The sequence below is a fragment of the Mauremys mutica genome, chromosome 13 (assembly GCF_020497125.1).
Source record: "Mauremys mutica isolate MM-2020 ecotype Southern chromosome 13, ASM2049712v1, whole genome shotgun sequence".
Lineage (NCBI taxonomy): Eukaryota > Metazoa > Chordata > Testudines > Geoemydidae > Mauremys > Mauremys mutica.
The window spans coordinates 50,444,676-50,462,393 of NC_059084.1; the positions used below are offsets into that span (position 1 = coordinate 50,444,676).

Below are 17,718 nucleotides of genomic sequence, written 5' to 3' on the forward strand. Positions count from 1 at the left end.
ATGTACCCGTGGTTGAACTCTAAATATTTTTCATTTCCAATCTATTGATTTGATGTTATGTCTTCTAGATTTATTGATATGGCACCAGTAGGATAAAGATATTTCAAACTCCCAGCCTAAAAGTCTTTCTTTAAAGTTCAAGAGAGATTCAGGGAGGTAGAAGGGGCATTTCTGCAATTCAATAGGGTTCCATGCTCTTGGTTCACCTATACTGGAAGCTCAGCCTCTTAATTATATGAGTCTTCCTCTGTTTAGTGACAGCTTCACTTTTCCGGTAGAGAGATGCCGTGGTACGAGATTACCCGCTCTTGGTTTCACCGAGTGTAATCGGCAGCACAAGCTGACTGTGTGCACTCCATCAATACTTAATGATTTTTTCTTCTAGATACATATCATGGAAAAAGGAGAAGGAAGAAACCAAACACCCATCCTGGAATTCATCCTCTTAGGATTTGGGAATGTCCCTGAACTGCAGCCCCTTCTCTTCCTCATGTTTCTAGTGATCTATGCTGTGACTGTGCTGGGGAACATCCTCATTCTTGTGCTAGTTGTGGCTGATCAGCACCTTCACACCCCCATGTACTTCTTCCTGGGGAACTTGTCCTTCCTGGAGATCTGCTACAGCTCCACCTTGCTACCCAGGCTGCTGGCCAGTCTCCTGACTGGGGACAGAACCATTTCTATTAAGGGCTGCTTTGTGCAAACATATTTCTTTGGTATCCTGTCAGCTACAGAGTCTCTGCTGCTAGCGGCAATGTCTTATGATCGGTATTTAGCGATATGCAATCCACTCCGCTATGCTGCTCTGATGAATGGCAGGATTTGTTGCCAGCTAGTCGCAGGGTCCTTGATAAGTAGCTTTCTAGCCTGCACCACAATAAATATTTTCTTGTTCGAATCAAAGTTTTGTGATTCAAAAGAAATTGACCATTTCTTTTGTGATTTTTCACCGGTGATAAAGCTGTCCTGTGGCGACACCCAGGCTGTGCAACTGCTGACATTTATTGTCTCTGCCATAGGGACATTTGTGCCCTTTCTACTGGTCCTGACATCCTACATTCGTATCATCGCCACCATCCTGAGAATCCCGTCCATCACAGGGAGGCAAAAGGCCTTTTCCACCTGCTCCTCTCACCTCATTGTGGTTATAGTTTATTATGGGACGCTGATTACTGTCTATGTGGTTCCAACAGCCGACAGTCACAAGGTCCTACACAAACTAGTCTCTGTCTTCTACACAGTCCTGACTCCCATGATCAACCCAGTAATCTACAGCCTGAGAAACCAGGAGGTCAATGAGGCCCTGAGAAAAGCTATTCTTAAACTAGTTGCTTTCAGAAACAGGCATAGAACCTTAAACGACAATTTTTAGCATATAGTAAAATAGAGATGAACTGATATAATTTCTTAGACATGGCCCATCTGAGTCCTTGAGAACAGGATTTTCCCTCATTGACCTTACTTCAACTTTCTTTCTTTCATTCGTTCTTTCTATAAATAAACCTTTAGATTTTAGATACTAAGGGATTGGCATCACTGTGATTTTTGGGTAAGATCTAAGTTATATATTGACCTGGCTGTGTAGCTGGTCCTTTGGGATCAGAAGAACCTATTATTTGATGAGACTGGTTGTAAAAAACCACACACCTCTGAATCCAGTAGTTTTGGTGGTGATATGAGAACTGGAATGCCCAAGGAAACTGCTTTTATGGCTTATTGTTAGCCAGTGCGGTGAAACAGGAGTTTACTTTCCTTGCTGGTTTAGTATATCCCATGGGGGATTAACCGCCAGGTTTGGGTTGTGTTTGCCCTATTTCTCAGCCGTTCGGTATCCTCAGTTGTGACCCACTGATGCAGGGCTGGATCTAGTTTTTTTGCCACCCCAAGCAAAAAGAAATTTTGTCTGCCCCCCACCCCAGTCCTGGGCTCTCTCCCCCCTACCATTGCCCTCCCCCACCTGCACCCCATGCCACCCCAGCCCTGGGCACCCCCCCCCCGAAAACGTGACTTCCTCGTTCACCACATTTACACTTGCAGTGAGGATCAAACCATTTCTCCTATTTTTATTTCACTTTAGTATAAATCTCACCCCCCCAACCCCATCTTTAGTGCTCCAAATGCACATGGAAGGCATAGGGACTAACCCTCAAACCTGGAAAGGGATGGGGATCTAGGAAAGAGGGTTCAGGCAGAGCAGCGGGTGTGGGGGTGCTTGGGGGCTCTACAGTGGCAGAGAAGGGGGGAGGAGAGGGGGTATCAGGAGGGTTGTGGGAGAAGAGGTGCGGGAGGAGAGGGCTGGGGAGGCTACAAGGGGAAGGGGTGCGGGTGAAGGAGCGATGGGGGGAGGTACAAGTGAAGAGGCTGCGAGCGGGATGGGGGGTGCAAGGGCTGAGAGGGGCAGGCGCTGACAGCTGCTTCCCCAGCCCTGTGCAGGCAGAGCCGAGAGGACGGACACTGACCCCCAGGTGCCTGAGCCGTGGGGGTCCCCCAGTGGGGCACTATCCCCGGCTGCCCCGCTCGGAGCCGGGCTCTGCCTCTCCCCTCCCTGGCACTTGGGGGGCCCGGGGCAAGCAGAGTGGGGCTGAGGCGAGGGAAGTGCCTGGCAGGCTGTGTCCGAGGGCAGGAGGGGACAGTTCCTGGCAGCTCGGGCTGCCCAGCCACTCGCCTCCTCAGTGCGCGAGCCGGGACCCACGCCCTCTGCCCAGCCCGGTGGCACCCTGCACAGCCCACTCGGGCGGGGAAATGCCGTGCCACGCTGGGGAGACTCAGAGCAGCAGCGGTGGCGGCAGCAGGACCCTGCATCCCAGGCCCTGCTTCCCTCCCTCCCCGGCTCCTCACACACTCCGGAAGCACCTCTTGCTGTCGCAGCCTGGGCTCAGCTCCACGGGAGGATGCTCTGGCTCTCCAGAGGCTGGGCTCTGGCCAGGGCCGGCTCCCGGTCAGAGTGCTCCCCCTTGGAAAGTGCTGCCCCAAGCACATGCTTGGAGCGCAAGTGCCTTGAGCCGGCCCTGGTTACAAGTATTGGTATAAAACCATAAGAATGGTAGTCTCCCGGCTCTGCCATTTAACCAGGAGAATAAAATGCCTTCCAAAGCTGATGCAATTAAAACAATTGTGATCCAAAGTCTCATTTTGGCTGACTTGGAGGGGAAAGTTCCCGGGGACTGGCTGGTAACTGCACAGACCCAGGGGCTGCGGATTGTGTCTCCGGGTGCAGCCTGGGCAGGGAGAGGCACAGATTTAAACAGGAAACTCTCCACCCATATTTGCATATCCCCCTCCTTATAAGGGACGCCAACTCCTTTCCTTAAGGCTGTTCATTTCTTGCTTCAGGGCTCAGAGAGGAGTCAGATCACCCCTGCCGCTGTGTCTGTGCAGCGCCCAGCCCAAGGCCGGTGGGGTATAACGGGGAAAATAGCAGCTGCCGGGAATGAGCCCAATCCCCCGGTTATGAAGTTAGCGCCTGATTGTTATCACATGATACAGTCGTGGGGAAGGGGTCTCCGGCGCCCCCGCCCATAGGAACGTTGGGTCAGTAACTGGGGAGGGGTCGGGTCACAGGGTTGCACTGGGCTGGGACACCCCCTGGAGAATGAAGTTTCCCTGGGGTGGTGAGTGCAGTGTGACTGGGAGTCTCTCTCTAGGTGAGCTGCAGGCAGCTCTGAAGGGAGCTCATTATTAGAGATGGAGATTCACACTGGTGATTAGTTTCCCATCCCTGTTCCCGTTCCCACTCGTACCGCACTTCCCATAGATACCTAGGCTGCAAACCCACTGAGGGTTGATAGAGTCCTTGAGTTCTGTCTTTGTACAGGGCCTAGCATGCAGGGGCCTTAGTCGGTGATAGGAGGCTTTAGGCGCTAGGACCACAACCACCCCCAACTCCACCACCACCACCACTACTGTGTCCGTTCCCACTCCCCTTCATCCACCTATAGCCACTCACTCACTCATCTTTCCATTCCCAGCTCCGCTCTGACTCACGTTCTCTTCAATATCCCCCTGCTCATTCTCACACAGGCTGATGTTCCCGTTAACACTCAGATTCCTGTTTGCGTTCCCATCCCTAGTTATCCCCATGTCCAGTCAAACTCCCGTTCCTTTTCTCTTTCCTACTCGCCGCCCCATTCCTGCTCACACTGACATTCCTGCTCCCATCCCTACTCAGATTCCCAGTCCCATTGCTGGGGTAGGAGCCTGGGCATTAGGCCCTGAAGTAATTCTAAGCACTAAGAGAATCATGGCACAGTGTTTGAATATGCCCATAATAGTGCTACCAATACGTGCAAAAGTCACACCCAGGAAGCAACATGGTCTATTAGATAGGAGATAACTTAGATAATATTTTTCCTTCAAGGTCCCAGAGACACAGACAAGGCTTTCATCTCGAGGCCAAAAGACCAAAAACATCAAGACACTTGATCACAGCCTTGGATAGGCCAAGAGAATATTTACACTTGATCTTAGCTCATAGAGAGCTGAGAAGCGAACCGGAACAGCACAAGGGTGGGGTTATTTAGGGAAGAGGGAGGAAGTTGTGGGGTCAAGAATGTGTTCAGGCAGGGGAAGTGGAGCTAGGAGGAGTCTTTATGAACATATTACTCTCTGCAATGAAACATCTATATTCTTATATGGCCTCCTGTGAAATTATCTGTGGGAAACAAAGTGAAATTAAAACACTGGTTTGGTTCTTTACTCTTCTTTGTACCTAATGGGCTCATAGTAACTTGCAGACCTTGAGCACCACCAGTAGATACATTCTCGTGCAGTTGCAGAGGAAGGTTTTTGGCTGAGATCAAGCTGGTTTACTTTCCTTGTGATGCCGGCACATATGCCAGATTTTTGCAGAACTCGGAATAGAGCCTGTGATAAATGAAAGGGGGTGGGGGAACTCCCTTTTATGGACACCCAGCCAGCCAGTAGCTGTAAAATCCCTCTCAGTAGCTTTTCTCTAATTGTGCTACATTTAAAGGGTAAAAAAAGTCTCACTGCTATACATAGCTAAAAGGAAGAGCCAATGGGAAGGGGAGAACTTTAAAAAAATTGAAACAAGACTCCCCGTTTGTCTGTCTGTTGTTGTTCTTTGGGGGAGGCAGACAGGGAGCAGTTATGCCATGAGAAGCTTGGGCCAGGTATGAACAATCATCAGTATCATACCTAGAAACTACCAATCTAAAACCCCAGATATGTAAGTAGATCAGGAAATGTCTAGAAAGGCACAATTAGGTTTATCCCTTTTATTTCTTTATGGCTTGTAGCTTCCTCTGTGCTGAAGCCGGGGCTTTTGCCTTGCTTGTAACCTTTAAGCTGGACCTCAAGAAAGCTATTCTTGATGCTTAATCTTTGTAGTTTTTTTTTAATCTAGCAAAAGCCTGAATTCCCAGATCCATTTTCTTCTTTTTTTATTAATAAAATTTACCTTTTTAAAGAACAAAATTGGATCTTTGTGTCCTAAGATATTTGTGCACCTGTTGTTTAATTAATTGGTGGCAACAGCTGATTTTCTTTCTTTTCTTTCTCAGCTCGGGGGGGGGGGGGGAGAGAAGGCTTGAGGGTACTCACAGGAAGGAATTCCCAAGTCCACCTTCTTGGGTTCTATAAAGTGTTTTGCATTTGGGTGGTGGCAGCATCTACCCACCCAAGGTCAGAGAAAAGCTGTGACCTTGGGAATTTAATACAAGACTGGAGTGGCCAGTGTTAATTTTAAGGTCCTTGCGGGCCCCCACCTTCTGCACGAGAAGTGCCAGAGTGGAGAATCAGCCTTGGCAGAGCCCATGTGTCCTAAGACCAGCCCAATGAGCTAGTCACTGCACTGCACTGCCCAAAAAATAAATGACAGTACTAATGGAGCATCTCAGTGGGACTGTGCTGCTTCCCTGGAGCAGGCTGGCTTGTCCCTAAGGAGGGAAGGGCCTGGGCCCAGCCACCCCTGACTACACAGGAGCCAAACCTGGGCGAGATGAGGCGATTGCCCTACAAAGAGCAGCAGGGGCTGCAGTGAAGGGGGAATGCTCGGTGCTCGTCCGGCAGAGAGTCCTGGGGGGTAGGACCGAGACTGCAGGGCTGTGGAGCGGGCTGCTAAATCAGGAAAGGCTCCAGGCAGGAAGGCCTCAGAGAAACAAGATTAACCTTTGTACTGTGTGGCCTTTTGGATGGACTTTGGTTCAGGATTTTGATTATTATTTGGAGTTTATATTATAGTAGTGAACCGAGTCCAAAAGGAGGGGTATTGTGACTCCAAAATCCCTGGGTGACATTTTATCTGCTCAATCCTGGGGAAACTGAGGCAGGCTGCCTGCAGTGTGGCCCTTAGCCACTCGAAATCTCATGCAGCAGTTGTCTTTTTTACACGCCAACAAAATAACATACTCTAAAATAGTGTGGGTTTATTTTTTCTTCAGAGTGGCTAGGGTTTTTAAAGCAACCTCAAGGATTCGGGTGACAAAATCCCATTGGAACTTCCTTTGAAAATCCCAAGCTATAGTCACTTCCTCACCTAACAATCCCAGAGCTCCCTCTGCTCTTAGTGACGAATTGGCACCAGGGACCATTGTAGAATTTGGCACAAACTCTGGAGTCGTGGATGGGGTAAAGTCCAGCCTTGTACAGGACCTGAGAGCCAGGGCTTTGTGGCATTGTTTCCGGGCAGGTTCCCCACTCTGCCGCGACTGAATCGCTGGCTTTAAATCCACGCGTGTGTCCCTTTGTTCCCATACACTTTAAAGTGTCATTTTATTTTATTTAAAAAATGGAATCCAGGCAGGGAAGGGAATAATATTATGAAGTATTGTCTGGTGTTTTGCGTATTATGTGGAATTTATTTTATATTAATCAACTCAGCCCCCAAAGGAAGGGTAGTTTGACTTAAAAAAAAGCTCTGTCCTTGGTGCTCATAGAGCTTGAGAAAGTTCACAGGCCCGAGACACTAACTGTTCTTTAGTTTACTGAAACATTAAATGTTCCCTCTTCATGTCACTCAAGGGGAAAACATCCCCTGCCTAGTTGAGTTCTGTTCCCAGATTTGAACATTGATTCAGGGGCGGCTCTAGGCACCAGCAAAGCAAGCACCTGCTTGGGGCAGCCCATTTGCAGGGGCGGCATGGGAGCTGAGCACCAACAGGGGGCTCTGGGAGTTGTAGTTCCTGGGTTAGCTCCCTGCCTATAGAGCCAGCCCTGGAGCAGGGAAAGAACTACATTTCCCAGCATTCCCTTGGCCACGACCAACTAGAAAGGAAGGAGGGGAACCTCATGCGGCAGCGTGCTGTGAGTGGAGAGTTGCACTGCGAATGGTCAGGAGACCATATTTTAACATTAAAAAAATAGGACACTGCCACCATCCACTCCCTCCGACTGCCCACCACAGAAACCCCAACCCATCCAACCCCCCCCCCGATCACCGCCTCCCGGGACCCCTGCCCCTATCTGCCCCTTGGGACCCCACCCCCTATCTAATCCTCCCTTCTCCTTGTCCTCAACTGCCCTCTCCTGAGACCCCCCAACTTCCCCCAGGACCCCACCCCCTACCTGTCCCCTGACAAACCCCTGGGACTCCCATACCTATCCAACTGCTGCCTGTCCCCAACTGCTTCCCCGAACCTCTGACCCATCTAACCCCACCTTCTCCCTGCCCCTGACTGCCCCCCCCAAACCTCCGCCCCATCCACACACACCCTGGTTCCTGTCTCTTGACTGCCCCCCGCAACCCCCTACCCCTTGAACCCCCCAGCCCCCTTACCATGCCACTGAGACCAGCATGTCTGGCTCCATGCAGCTCCAGACACGCTGCTGCAGACATGCTGCCGTGTTCCCCCGCGGAGCCCACAGCCCCCCCCCACCACAGCACCTGCCTTCCAGATTTCAACACCTCAAAATTCGGGAGTGCTCAAGCTCAGTTTGGGCAGCTGTTACTTCATTTCTCCCAAATCAAATATACTGATCCACTGTAACTTGCTGTAGAAAAATAGGATAAAATTGAGCAAGAAATGCTTCCCAGTGGTTGTTAGGACTGGAATTGCGATTTTCAACAGCCATTCTTTGTTTGTTTAAAAGGAAGACGGTGATATTGCATTGGCAAATTCTCCATAGAAACAAAGAGTGGAACAAAAGAATAATAAAGGCACCTCAACTTTTCCTCATTTATGGAGGACAGTCTTATAATATGCATCCAGATCTCCTCCAATCACACAAGCTGAAAATTGTTCCACTTTACTGCAGCTTTGTAACCATATGGGAACCAATTCTGTCTGTGTTCCCTGCACATCCAAAATTCCTGCTGAATGACCCAGCCTGGGAGTGAGACTAGGGCCGTAGCAGTTACACCTAGTTACCAGTGTCCCAGGGCTGCGGCGGAAGGAGGGTGCAGGTGGGTGGGGGGAGAGCCCAGGGCTGGGGCAGCAGGAGGTGTGTGTGGGGGGGCACTGGTGGGGGGGGGAAGGGGAGAGCCCAGGTCTGGGGCAGCAGGAGTTGTGTGGGGGGGGGGCACTGGTGGAGGGGGAAGGGGAGAGCCCAGGGCTGGGGCTGCAGGTGGTGGGGCAGAGGGGTGAGGGGGGGAGCCCAGGGCTGGGACGGGGGGCAGCCAAATTTTTTTTTGCTTGGGGTGGCCCTGATTGTATTGCCTTGCAAACTGTGAGTGGCCCAGACCAGCGAACTCCAATGTCAGGTTATTACAGTGTTAGGTATTTGTCCTAGTTCCAAGGGTGGCTTTTTTTAGGAGAGAGGGAGGAAGTTGAGGGGTCAAGAATGTGATGCAATAATACAGGGCGGTGTCCGCCATTCTAAGGCTGGTCATTTGCAAAAGCACCAACTGTTGGCTGTGTCTCTGGAGATGGTGAATCGCCTTTTCACGGAATCAGCGGAGTAGGTGCTACCCTGGGCACCAGCTCTGGCCAGCCACTCCTGTCCCTTCCTTGCAGCCTGGAGGATCCAATCCATGAGACAACTGCTCATGGTGACCCCGGACGCTTTGCAGGAGAGGCAGAGAGAGTCTCTGGGCTTTTTCACACCCCCTCCGGACTCCACCAGCTGGACCTGCGATGGGACACCTGCAAATAAAGCACGTTGTAAATACTATTAATACCTATAGAGTGCAATGCTGCACTCTTCCTGTCCCGCTGCAATGCATTTAGCGGGTGGAATTACCTTGCAAAGATGCTACAGTGAAAACGAAAAGGAGCCAAAATGTCATTTTGCCTCTTGTTGGAGGAGAAAGTTTTCAGGGGACTGTCTGGTCACTGCACAGACCCGGGGGCTGCGGATTGTGTCTGCGGGTGCAGCCTGGGCAGAGAGAGGCTCAGATTTAAACAGGAAACTGTCTCCCTCATTTGCATATCCCTCTCCTTATAAAAGACATGAACTCCTTTCCTGACTTTTCTTTGAATTACTTCCCTTAGGACTCACAAAGAGGGGCTGACAGACCCCCTGACCATGTGTTTTGAAAGCACCCCTAACACTGCGGTGGGGGTCCTGGTTATTCTTTTGTGCACTGGAGAAAAGAACCATTGTTTTGAATGAGGCAAGGCCCTAGACACCAATCTAGGACTGATCCAAACTGATCCAGGACTTGTGGAATAAAATTGGCTGTATTCGACTTCGGATCAGGCCCTGAAAGAAAAGGAAAACTTACTTGGCTTGAGAACAGAGGAGATGCAGTCGGCAAAAGGAGAAAGGAAGGAAGGGAAATGGCTGATGGATGGATCCATTGACTGCCCAGTATTCTCAGTGTGGATGGATAACAGCTAATTCATGAGCCCAGGACTGATGAGACTGTATGGGGCAGGGAGTCCGATAATTATATAACCTATTCAATCCCCTGGCACGGAAAAATCCACACGGTTCTAGGCCACTGATTTACCGTTGGGGGGCGTTCACCTTTGTGCCCATTCACTGCTCACGTGCTTCCTGTTTTTCTTTAACTTGCTCCCCCCCCCCCCCCGACTATAAGCGGGTGTTTACATGGGAATTTTTGCCTGTGCTGTCTCACATGGAATTTGTATTTAACTATATAAAAAGTTGATGGGGCCAAGTGTGTATCTCTCCCCCCACCCTCCCCATCCAGTCCCAGTGGGGAAGGGCCTGTCAGGCCAGTAGCTTATAGCTGTGACTCACTCCAGGCCCTTGCCAAGAGCCTGAGGGACCCAGCTCATGCAGTAGTCACCGAAGGTGAAGCCGGAGGCTTTGCAGGAGAGAGTCTCCGGGCTTTTCCACATCCCCTCCGGAGTCCACCAGCTGGACCTGCTACCGGGCACCTGGGAGTAAAGGCATGTTAAAAACGTATTGGGCATTACAATTAATAACTCAATATTCTGCAGGGCACCCAGGGGATCAGGGGCGGCTCTAGACATTTCGCCCCCAGCAGGGCGGCACGCCGCGGGGGGGCGCTCTGCCGGTCGCTGGTCCCGCGGCTCCGGTGGCCCTCCCGCAGGCGTGCCCGGCTCGGGGAGCTAGTCCACCTGCGGACCCCAAGACTCCCAAGCTTGTTGATCCAGACAGTGCCCCCAGTGGGGCGGGTCTGGTGTTTAAACGTTGTCTGAGTCTCTTCCCATATTTCCACAGACGTTCAAACCTCGAGCGCCCCAAGCAGCCAACTCCAGAGCCTGGCTATAAGACAGAGCTGGTTTATGTCCTAGGTCCCTGGCTGTGTGTGTCCTCCGCTCTCAGGCTGCTGATTTGCAGATGCTCCAGGCTCTTGGCGTTGTCTCTGGAGATGGAGAATCGCCCTTGCACGGAATCAGCGTAGTAGGCGCTCCCCTGGGCAGCAGCTCTGGCCAGCCACTCCAGCCCCTTCCCGGGGGCCAGACGGATCCAGACTGCTGAAGGTGAACCCGGAGGCTTTGCAGGAGAGGCGGAGAGAGTCTCCGGGCTTTTTCACATCCCCTCCGGACTCCACCAAGCCCTGCGACCGGGCACCTAGGAAGAAAGACAAAACACAAATCACATAAAAAGAGCAACAGTATCACATTCACCTGACTGTGCAAATTACTCGGGAGACAAAAATACCTTCCAAAGCTGCAAAAATGAAAACTAAATGAAACCAAAGTCTCATTTCCCCGGTTTTGGAGGGGAGAGTTCTCAGGGGACTGGCTGGTCACTGCACAGACCCAGGGGCTGCGGATTGTCTCTCCAGGTGCAGCCTGGGCTGAGAGAGGGACAGATTTGAACAGGAAACTCTCACCTTATTTGCATATCCCTCTGCTTATAGGAGAGACACAACCCCTTTCCCTGAATGATCAGAGCTATTGGTCCTGAGGCTCTATAGAGGGATTCGTGTGCCTGGGCAGTGCCCAGCGAGTTCCGGGCCATCCTGACCTTACTAGTGCACAAAGAGCTCCCTTGAAATCCATCACATCCCTCCAGATAGAAGGGCTGAGCTGCAGTTTACTGAAGGAAATGGAACGATCCACCACTGGCTTTAGCAGAGTTTGGATCAGATCCTTACAGTGAAGCCTATTCGATTAGTGATCAGGGCAGTATCATGTGAAAATCTATGTTTGTATCGAGGCCAGAGGTGTTTGGAACCTGCTGTCTCCTTTCAGGATTGTGTTAGATCTGTAGTGGCATGAGGTGATTTTTCAAAGGAAGTTGAGAGTATTAGGGTCCAAAAAAATCAATGGGATTTTGATGCCAGCACATTTAGGCACCTTTGAAATCCAAATCCTAGTTATCACACCTTGAGAATTGATTCCCCAAATACACTTCTTCTGCACTGTGTATTTTTACTTTGGTGTCTGATAAGGGCCACATTCAAATATGACCATAAGAACATAAGAACAGACATATTGGGTCAGACCAAAGGTCCATCTAGCCCAGTAGCCTGTCTTCTGACAATGGTCAATGCCTGGTGCCCTAGAAGGAATGAACAGAAAAATTAATCTTTAAGTTTTCCTTCTCTGTCTCCCATTCCCAGCTTGTGGCAAACATCCATAGGCTAGGGACACCATCCTTGACCATCCTGGCTAATGGTCATTGATGGACCTGTCCTTCATGAACTTATCTAGTTCTTTTTTGAACCCTGTTATAGTCTTGGCCTTTACAACATCTTCTGGCAAGGAGTTTCACAGGTTGACTGTGTGAAGAAATACTTCCTTTTGTTTGTTTTAAACCTGGTGTCTATTACTTTAATTTGATGACCCCTAGTTTGTGTGTTATGAGAAGGAGTAAATAACAGTTCCTTATTTAAAATAAAAATAAAATAAAATAAAATGAGGAGTCCTGTGGCACCTTAAAGACTAAGAAATTTATTTGGGCATAAGCTTTCTTGAGTGGCAATTTAGTCCCCATCATTTTCTATGTAGAATTGGAATTATGTTTTCCAATGTGCATTACTTTGCATTTATCAACATTTAATTTAGTCTGCCGTTTGGTTGCCCAGTCACCCAGTTTTGAGAGATCTTTTTGTAGCACTTTGCAGTCTGCCTGGGGCTTCACAATCTTTAGTAATTTTGTATCAGCTGCAAATTTTGCCACCTCATTGTTTACCCCCTTTTCCAGATCATTGATGAATATGTTGAATAGGCCTGGTCCCAGTACAGACCCCTGGGGGACACCACTATTTACCTCTCTCCATTCTGAAAACTGTTCATTTATTCCTGCTCTTTGTTTTCTGTCTTTTAACCAGTTCCACAGGGATCAGTTCTTGGTCCGGTTCTTTTCAATGTCTTCATAAATGATTTAAATCATGACTTAGAGAGTACACTTATAAAGTTTGCAGATGATACCAAGCTGGGAGGGGTTGCAAGTACTTTGGAGGATAGGATGAAAATTCAAAATGATCTGGACAAACTGGAGAAATGGTCTGAGGTAAATAGGATGAAACTCAATAAGCACAAATGCAAAATACTCCACTTAGGAAGGATCAATCAGATACACACATACAGAATGGGAAATGACTGCCTATGAAGGAGTACTGTGGAAAGGGATCTGGGGGTCATAGTGGACCACAAGCTAAATATGAGTCAACAGTGTAATGCTGTTGCAAAAAAAGCAAACATCATTCTGGGATGTATTACCAGGAGTGTTGTAAACAAGACACGAGAAGTAATTCTTTCACTCTACTCTGCACTGGTTAGGCCTCAGCTGGAGTATTGTGTCCAGTTCTGGGCACCATATTTCAAGAAAGATGTGGACAAATTGGAGAAAGTCCAGAGAAGAGCAACAAAAATGATTAAAGGTCTAGAAAACATGACCCACGAGGGAAGATTGAAAGAACTGGGTTTGTTCAGTCTGGAAAAGAGAAGACTGAAAGGGAACATGATAACAGTTTTCAAGTACCTAAAAGGTTGTTACAAAGAAGAGGAAGAAAATTTATTCTTGTTAACATAAGAACAGCCATACTGGGTCAGACCAAAAGTCCATCCAGCCCAGTATCCTGTCTGCCAACAGTGGCCAGTGCCAGGTGTCCCAGAGGGAATGAATCTAACAGGTAAAGATCAAGAGATCTCTCTCTTCCCATCCATCTCCACCCTCTGACAAACAGGCTAGGGACACCATTCCTTCCCATCCTGACTAATAGCCATTAATGGACTTAACCTCCATGAATTTATCTAGTTCTCTTTTAAATCCTATTATAGTCCTAGCCTTCACAATCTCCTCACACAAGGAATTTCACAGGTTGACTGTGTACTGTGTGAAGAAGAACTTCCTTTTATTTGTTTTAAACCTGCTGCCTATTAATTTCATTTGGTGACCCCTAGTTCTTATATTATGGGAACAAGTAAATAACTTGTCCTAATTCACTTTCTCCACATCACTCATGATTTTATAGACCTCTATCATATCCCCCCTTAGTCTCCTCTTTTCCAAGCTGAAGAGTCCTAGCCTCTTTAATCTCTCCTCGTATGGGACCCATTCCAAACCCCTAATCATTTTAGTTGCCCTTCTCTGAACCTTTTCTAATGCCAGTATATCTTTTTTGAGATGAGGAGACCACATCTGTATGCAGGAGTGGCTCTAGATATTTTGCTGCCCCAAGCACGGAGGGTCCGCTGGTCCTTCGGCTTTGGTGGACCTGTGGGAGCTCCGCCGAAGCCACGGGACCAGTGGACCCTCCGCATGCAAGCCGCAGAAGGCAGCCCGTTGCTTCCCGCCCCAGGCATGCCCTTGGAGTGCTGGTGCCTGGAGCCGCCCCTGCAGGGGATAACAAACCTTCCAGAACTGCTACAATGAAATCTTAATGTAGCCAAAGCCTCATTTTCCCTGGTGCTGGAGGGGAAAGGTCTCAGGGGACTGGCTGGTCACTGCACAGACCCAGGGGCTGCGGATTGTGTCTCCGGGTGCAGCCTGGGCAGAGAGAGGCACAGATTTAAACAGGAAATGGTCTCCTTCATTTGAATGTCCCCGTTTTATAAGAGACACACACTCCTGCTACCAGGGATCTGAGTGACTCGCCCCAGGGCTCCGGGTGCGGGAGTCAGACTGTCCCGTTCTGTGTGTCTGTGCAGCGCCGGGCACAGGGCGCTGGGGTCCTGCTGACACTTTTGGACCCCTGGGAGGAATGAACAGAAACTGAGGGTCTGACTATTGTGGGGTGATGTGCCGGGAGGGGACTCAGCTCTGGAGCCCTGTCCCATGCAGAGACGAGCCATGAGATGTCCATTCAGAGGGATCAGTTCTGGGAGGAATCGTGTCCCAGCCGCTGAAGAGGGAAGATTTCCCATCCCACTGGGAGGGATTTGGGATGGAAATTCTTTTCCCTTCCTTCCAAGCATTGACCAGCTACATTGAAATGATCCATGACACTTAGAACGCGATCTTGTATTAACTCCCCTGGTTTTTGTATGTGGGTAAAAGGGTAAATAACTAGTTTCCTGTTCACTTTTTCAAGTAACCATTCATTAGTGCATAGACCTCTGTCACATCTCCCCTAAGTCGTCTCTTTTCTAGATAGATAGATAGATAGATAGCGGGAGTGGATGGGGATAGATAGATAGATAGATAGCGGGGGTGGATGGGGATAGATAGATAGATAGCGGGGGTGGATGGGGATAGATAGATAGATAGCGGGGGTGGATGGGGATAGATAGATAGATAGATAGCGGGGGTGGATGGGGATAGATAGATAGATAGATAGATAGCGGGGGTGGATGGGGATAGATAGATAGATAGATAGATGCCTCCATCAATGTTAACATTCTTCAGAGGCCTTTGGCACACAGCTTTATGTGGTTCATCACTGTTTATATTTCCTGCCATGGTAGCGTCAGACCAATGACTCCTGCCGGTAATAATGGAATATAGAACATTAAACGATTTTATACAGTCCCTGGGAAGTTCAATCAAATTCTAACTATTTCATCTTCTCCGTTCTGTAAAATAAAAACGAGCAGAAATCGGTGCCTTTGACCGAACTTTGACTATTGGGGTTAATTCCTGTCTTTTCTTAGCTTTGGCCATTTTAAAAGCCAAACACGGTGCGAATCCACTGTTGGTTTTGGTGATGGGCTTTGTGACTATGGCCTAGACTCTCACACAGTGACACCGGGCTGTGTCCTCGGGTCTCCAGCTGCTCGTTTGTAAATCCAGCCGGTCCCTGGGATTGTCTGGAGAGACAATGAATTGCCCTTTTGCTGAATCGGTGTAGTGTGAACTCTTTCCTGACTGCTCCGCCTTGGACACCCGCTCCAGACGCTGCCCAGGAGCCTGAGGGACCCAGCACTGAAGACTGAAGACACTGAAATCTGAAGTTGAACCCGGAGACTTTACAAGCGAGGCGCAGTCAAAGTGCCCCTGCGGGTCCTATGTGCAAACGCGCACTTTGTGTAGGGACATAACAGAAAAATGATGTTTTCCAGCCTCCAACGCCCCTTTCAGTCTTGTCCCTCAGGCTGTGCTGCGCTGTTTGCTCAATGCTTCCCCCTGGTGGTGGATGGGACTAGGCGACTCTGCAGCCCCCACCCCCCTTTCTCTCACTGACCCCCATTTTTGTATTATTATTAAAACCAGAAAATGAATATTTTGGAGGAGTTATTTATTTATTTATTTGTTTGTTTGTTTAACCCAGGATTTTTTTTTCTCCTAGGAAAACAGATTTAAATTTTATTAGAGAATATTTATAATAAACGATACAAAGTGTTTGAAGCGTCAGTTATTGTGTCATTGGGGGTAATATACAGGTTGTGGGGGGATGTTAACGTTTTGGTGTTAGGCAGCATATACATATACACAGTCTGTCATGTCCCCAATGCGGGGTATACGGTGGGTCAGTTCAAGGTACAGCCAGTAAATGGTGAGAGTACATCATTCATACAAACAGGTTACAGATAGCCATGGTCATGAATACTACTTGTGCCAGAAAACCCACCATAGGTAGAAAATGATTCAAGTAACCAGACAAAGAAGCAGAAAACAAAGCAAAGATACAAAGAAACTTGGGGGGTTCTAGCGCGAAAAACTGAGTGATCCCGAGCCTTCTGCTGGAATGTGTCACTGACAGGGTGACACTGAGCGGAATCCCAGCACGGTGAAGTGAAGAGGGTCCTAGAGGGAACCGGAATGAGCCAGGTTGAGGATCCGTGGCCTGTGTTATGCAGGAGCTCAGACTAGTTTCTCATCCTGCTCCGTTCTGGCCTTTATGTCTATGCATCTGTGACTGCCTGGGGAGGTTGGGGGTGGGCTCAGAATTTGTCCCTGGAGAGGAAAGAAAGAGGCAGGGACCCAACTAAGAATGTTCTGCGCTTTACGGGAACTTTTATAAATTCCTTCACCTTGTGTAAAAGCAAAGAAGAGGGACAATAGTAACAATAAAAGGGTTTGCTGCTGCTCGGCCCTTTCCCAGAACTGATCTCATTGTCACTCACAGGCCTGGGGCGCCCCCAACAGCAAACCGCTTCTCTGATCACTGCAGGGAGAGGTTCTTGTCTGAGCTCAGCCCGGCTTCCCCTCACTGTGTCTCTCGCACAGTAATAGCGGGCGGTGTCCTCGGGCTTCAGGCCGGTCATTTGCAGATACAGCTCACTCTTGGGATTATCCCTGGAGATGGTGAATCGGCCTTTGACGGAATCAGGGTAGTATATATAACCCCCACTGCTGCTAATATAAGCGACCCATTCTAGCCCCTTGCCAGGAGTCTGTCGGACCCAGTCCATATTGTAGCTGCTGAAGGTGAACCCGGAGGCTTTGCAGGAGAGGCGGAGAGAGTCTCCGGGCTTTTTCACATCCCCTCCGGACTCCACCAGCTGCACCTGGGACCGGACACCTGAGAACAAAGACAGGCCATTAATATCGGTATAAAATCAGCGGTAACACAATATTCTTCTAACTCTACCAGTTACTCAGAGGAGGAAAATACCTTCCAAAGCGGCTACAGCGAAAATAACAAGGAGCAAAAATCCCATTTTCCCTGGTGCTGGAGGGGGAAGTTCTCAGGGACTGGCTGGTCACTGCACAGACCCAGGGGCTGCGGATTGTGTCTCCGGGTGCAGCCTGGGCAGAGAGAGGCACAGATTTAAACAGGAAACTGTCTCCCTCATTTGCATGTCCCCGCTTTATAAGAGACACACCCTCCTGCTGCCAGTGATCTGAGTGACTCGCCCTAGGGCTCCCGGTGCAGGAGTCAGGCTGTCCCGTCCTGTGTGTCTGTGCAGCGCCGGGCACAGGGATCCTCCTGACACTTTCGGATCCCTTGGAGGAATGAACAGCTCCCTGCAGTGACTGTATTTCCTCACCCAGGAAGGGAGGGCCTGGCTATTGTGAGGTGTTACTGGGGATTGCTGGGGGGGTCTCAGC

General features: G+C 49.4%; 1 protein-coding gene and 1 gene segment (V, D, J or C); one reads left to right on the plus strand and one right to left on the minus strand.

Annotated features, from left to right (window-relative positions):
• Window positions 1-394: 394 nt before the first annotated feature.
• LOC123348451 (olfactory receptor 2AP1-like) lies at window positions 395-1,372 on the plus strand. Its single transcript, XM_044985995.1, has one exon. The coding sequence runs from the start codon at window positions 395-397 to the stop codon at window positions 1,370-1,372; it is 978 nt and encodes a 325-aa protein (XP_044841930.1).
• Window positions 1,373-16,089: 14,717 nt separating this feature from the next.
• LOC123348455 lies at window positions 16,090-17,327 on the minus strand. The segment is given in 2 exon segments: window positions 16,090-17,188; window positions 17,282-17,327. Coding segments are annotated over 2 exon segments (627 nt in total).
• Between the last annotated feature and the right edge of the window lie 391 nt (window positions 17,328-17,718).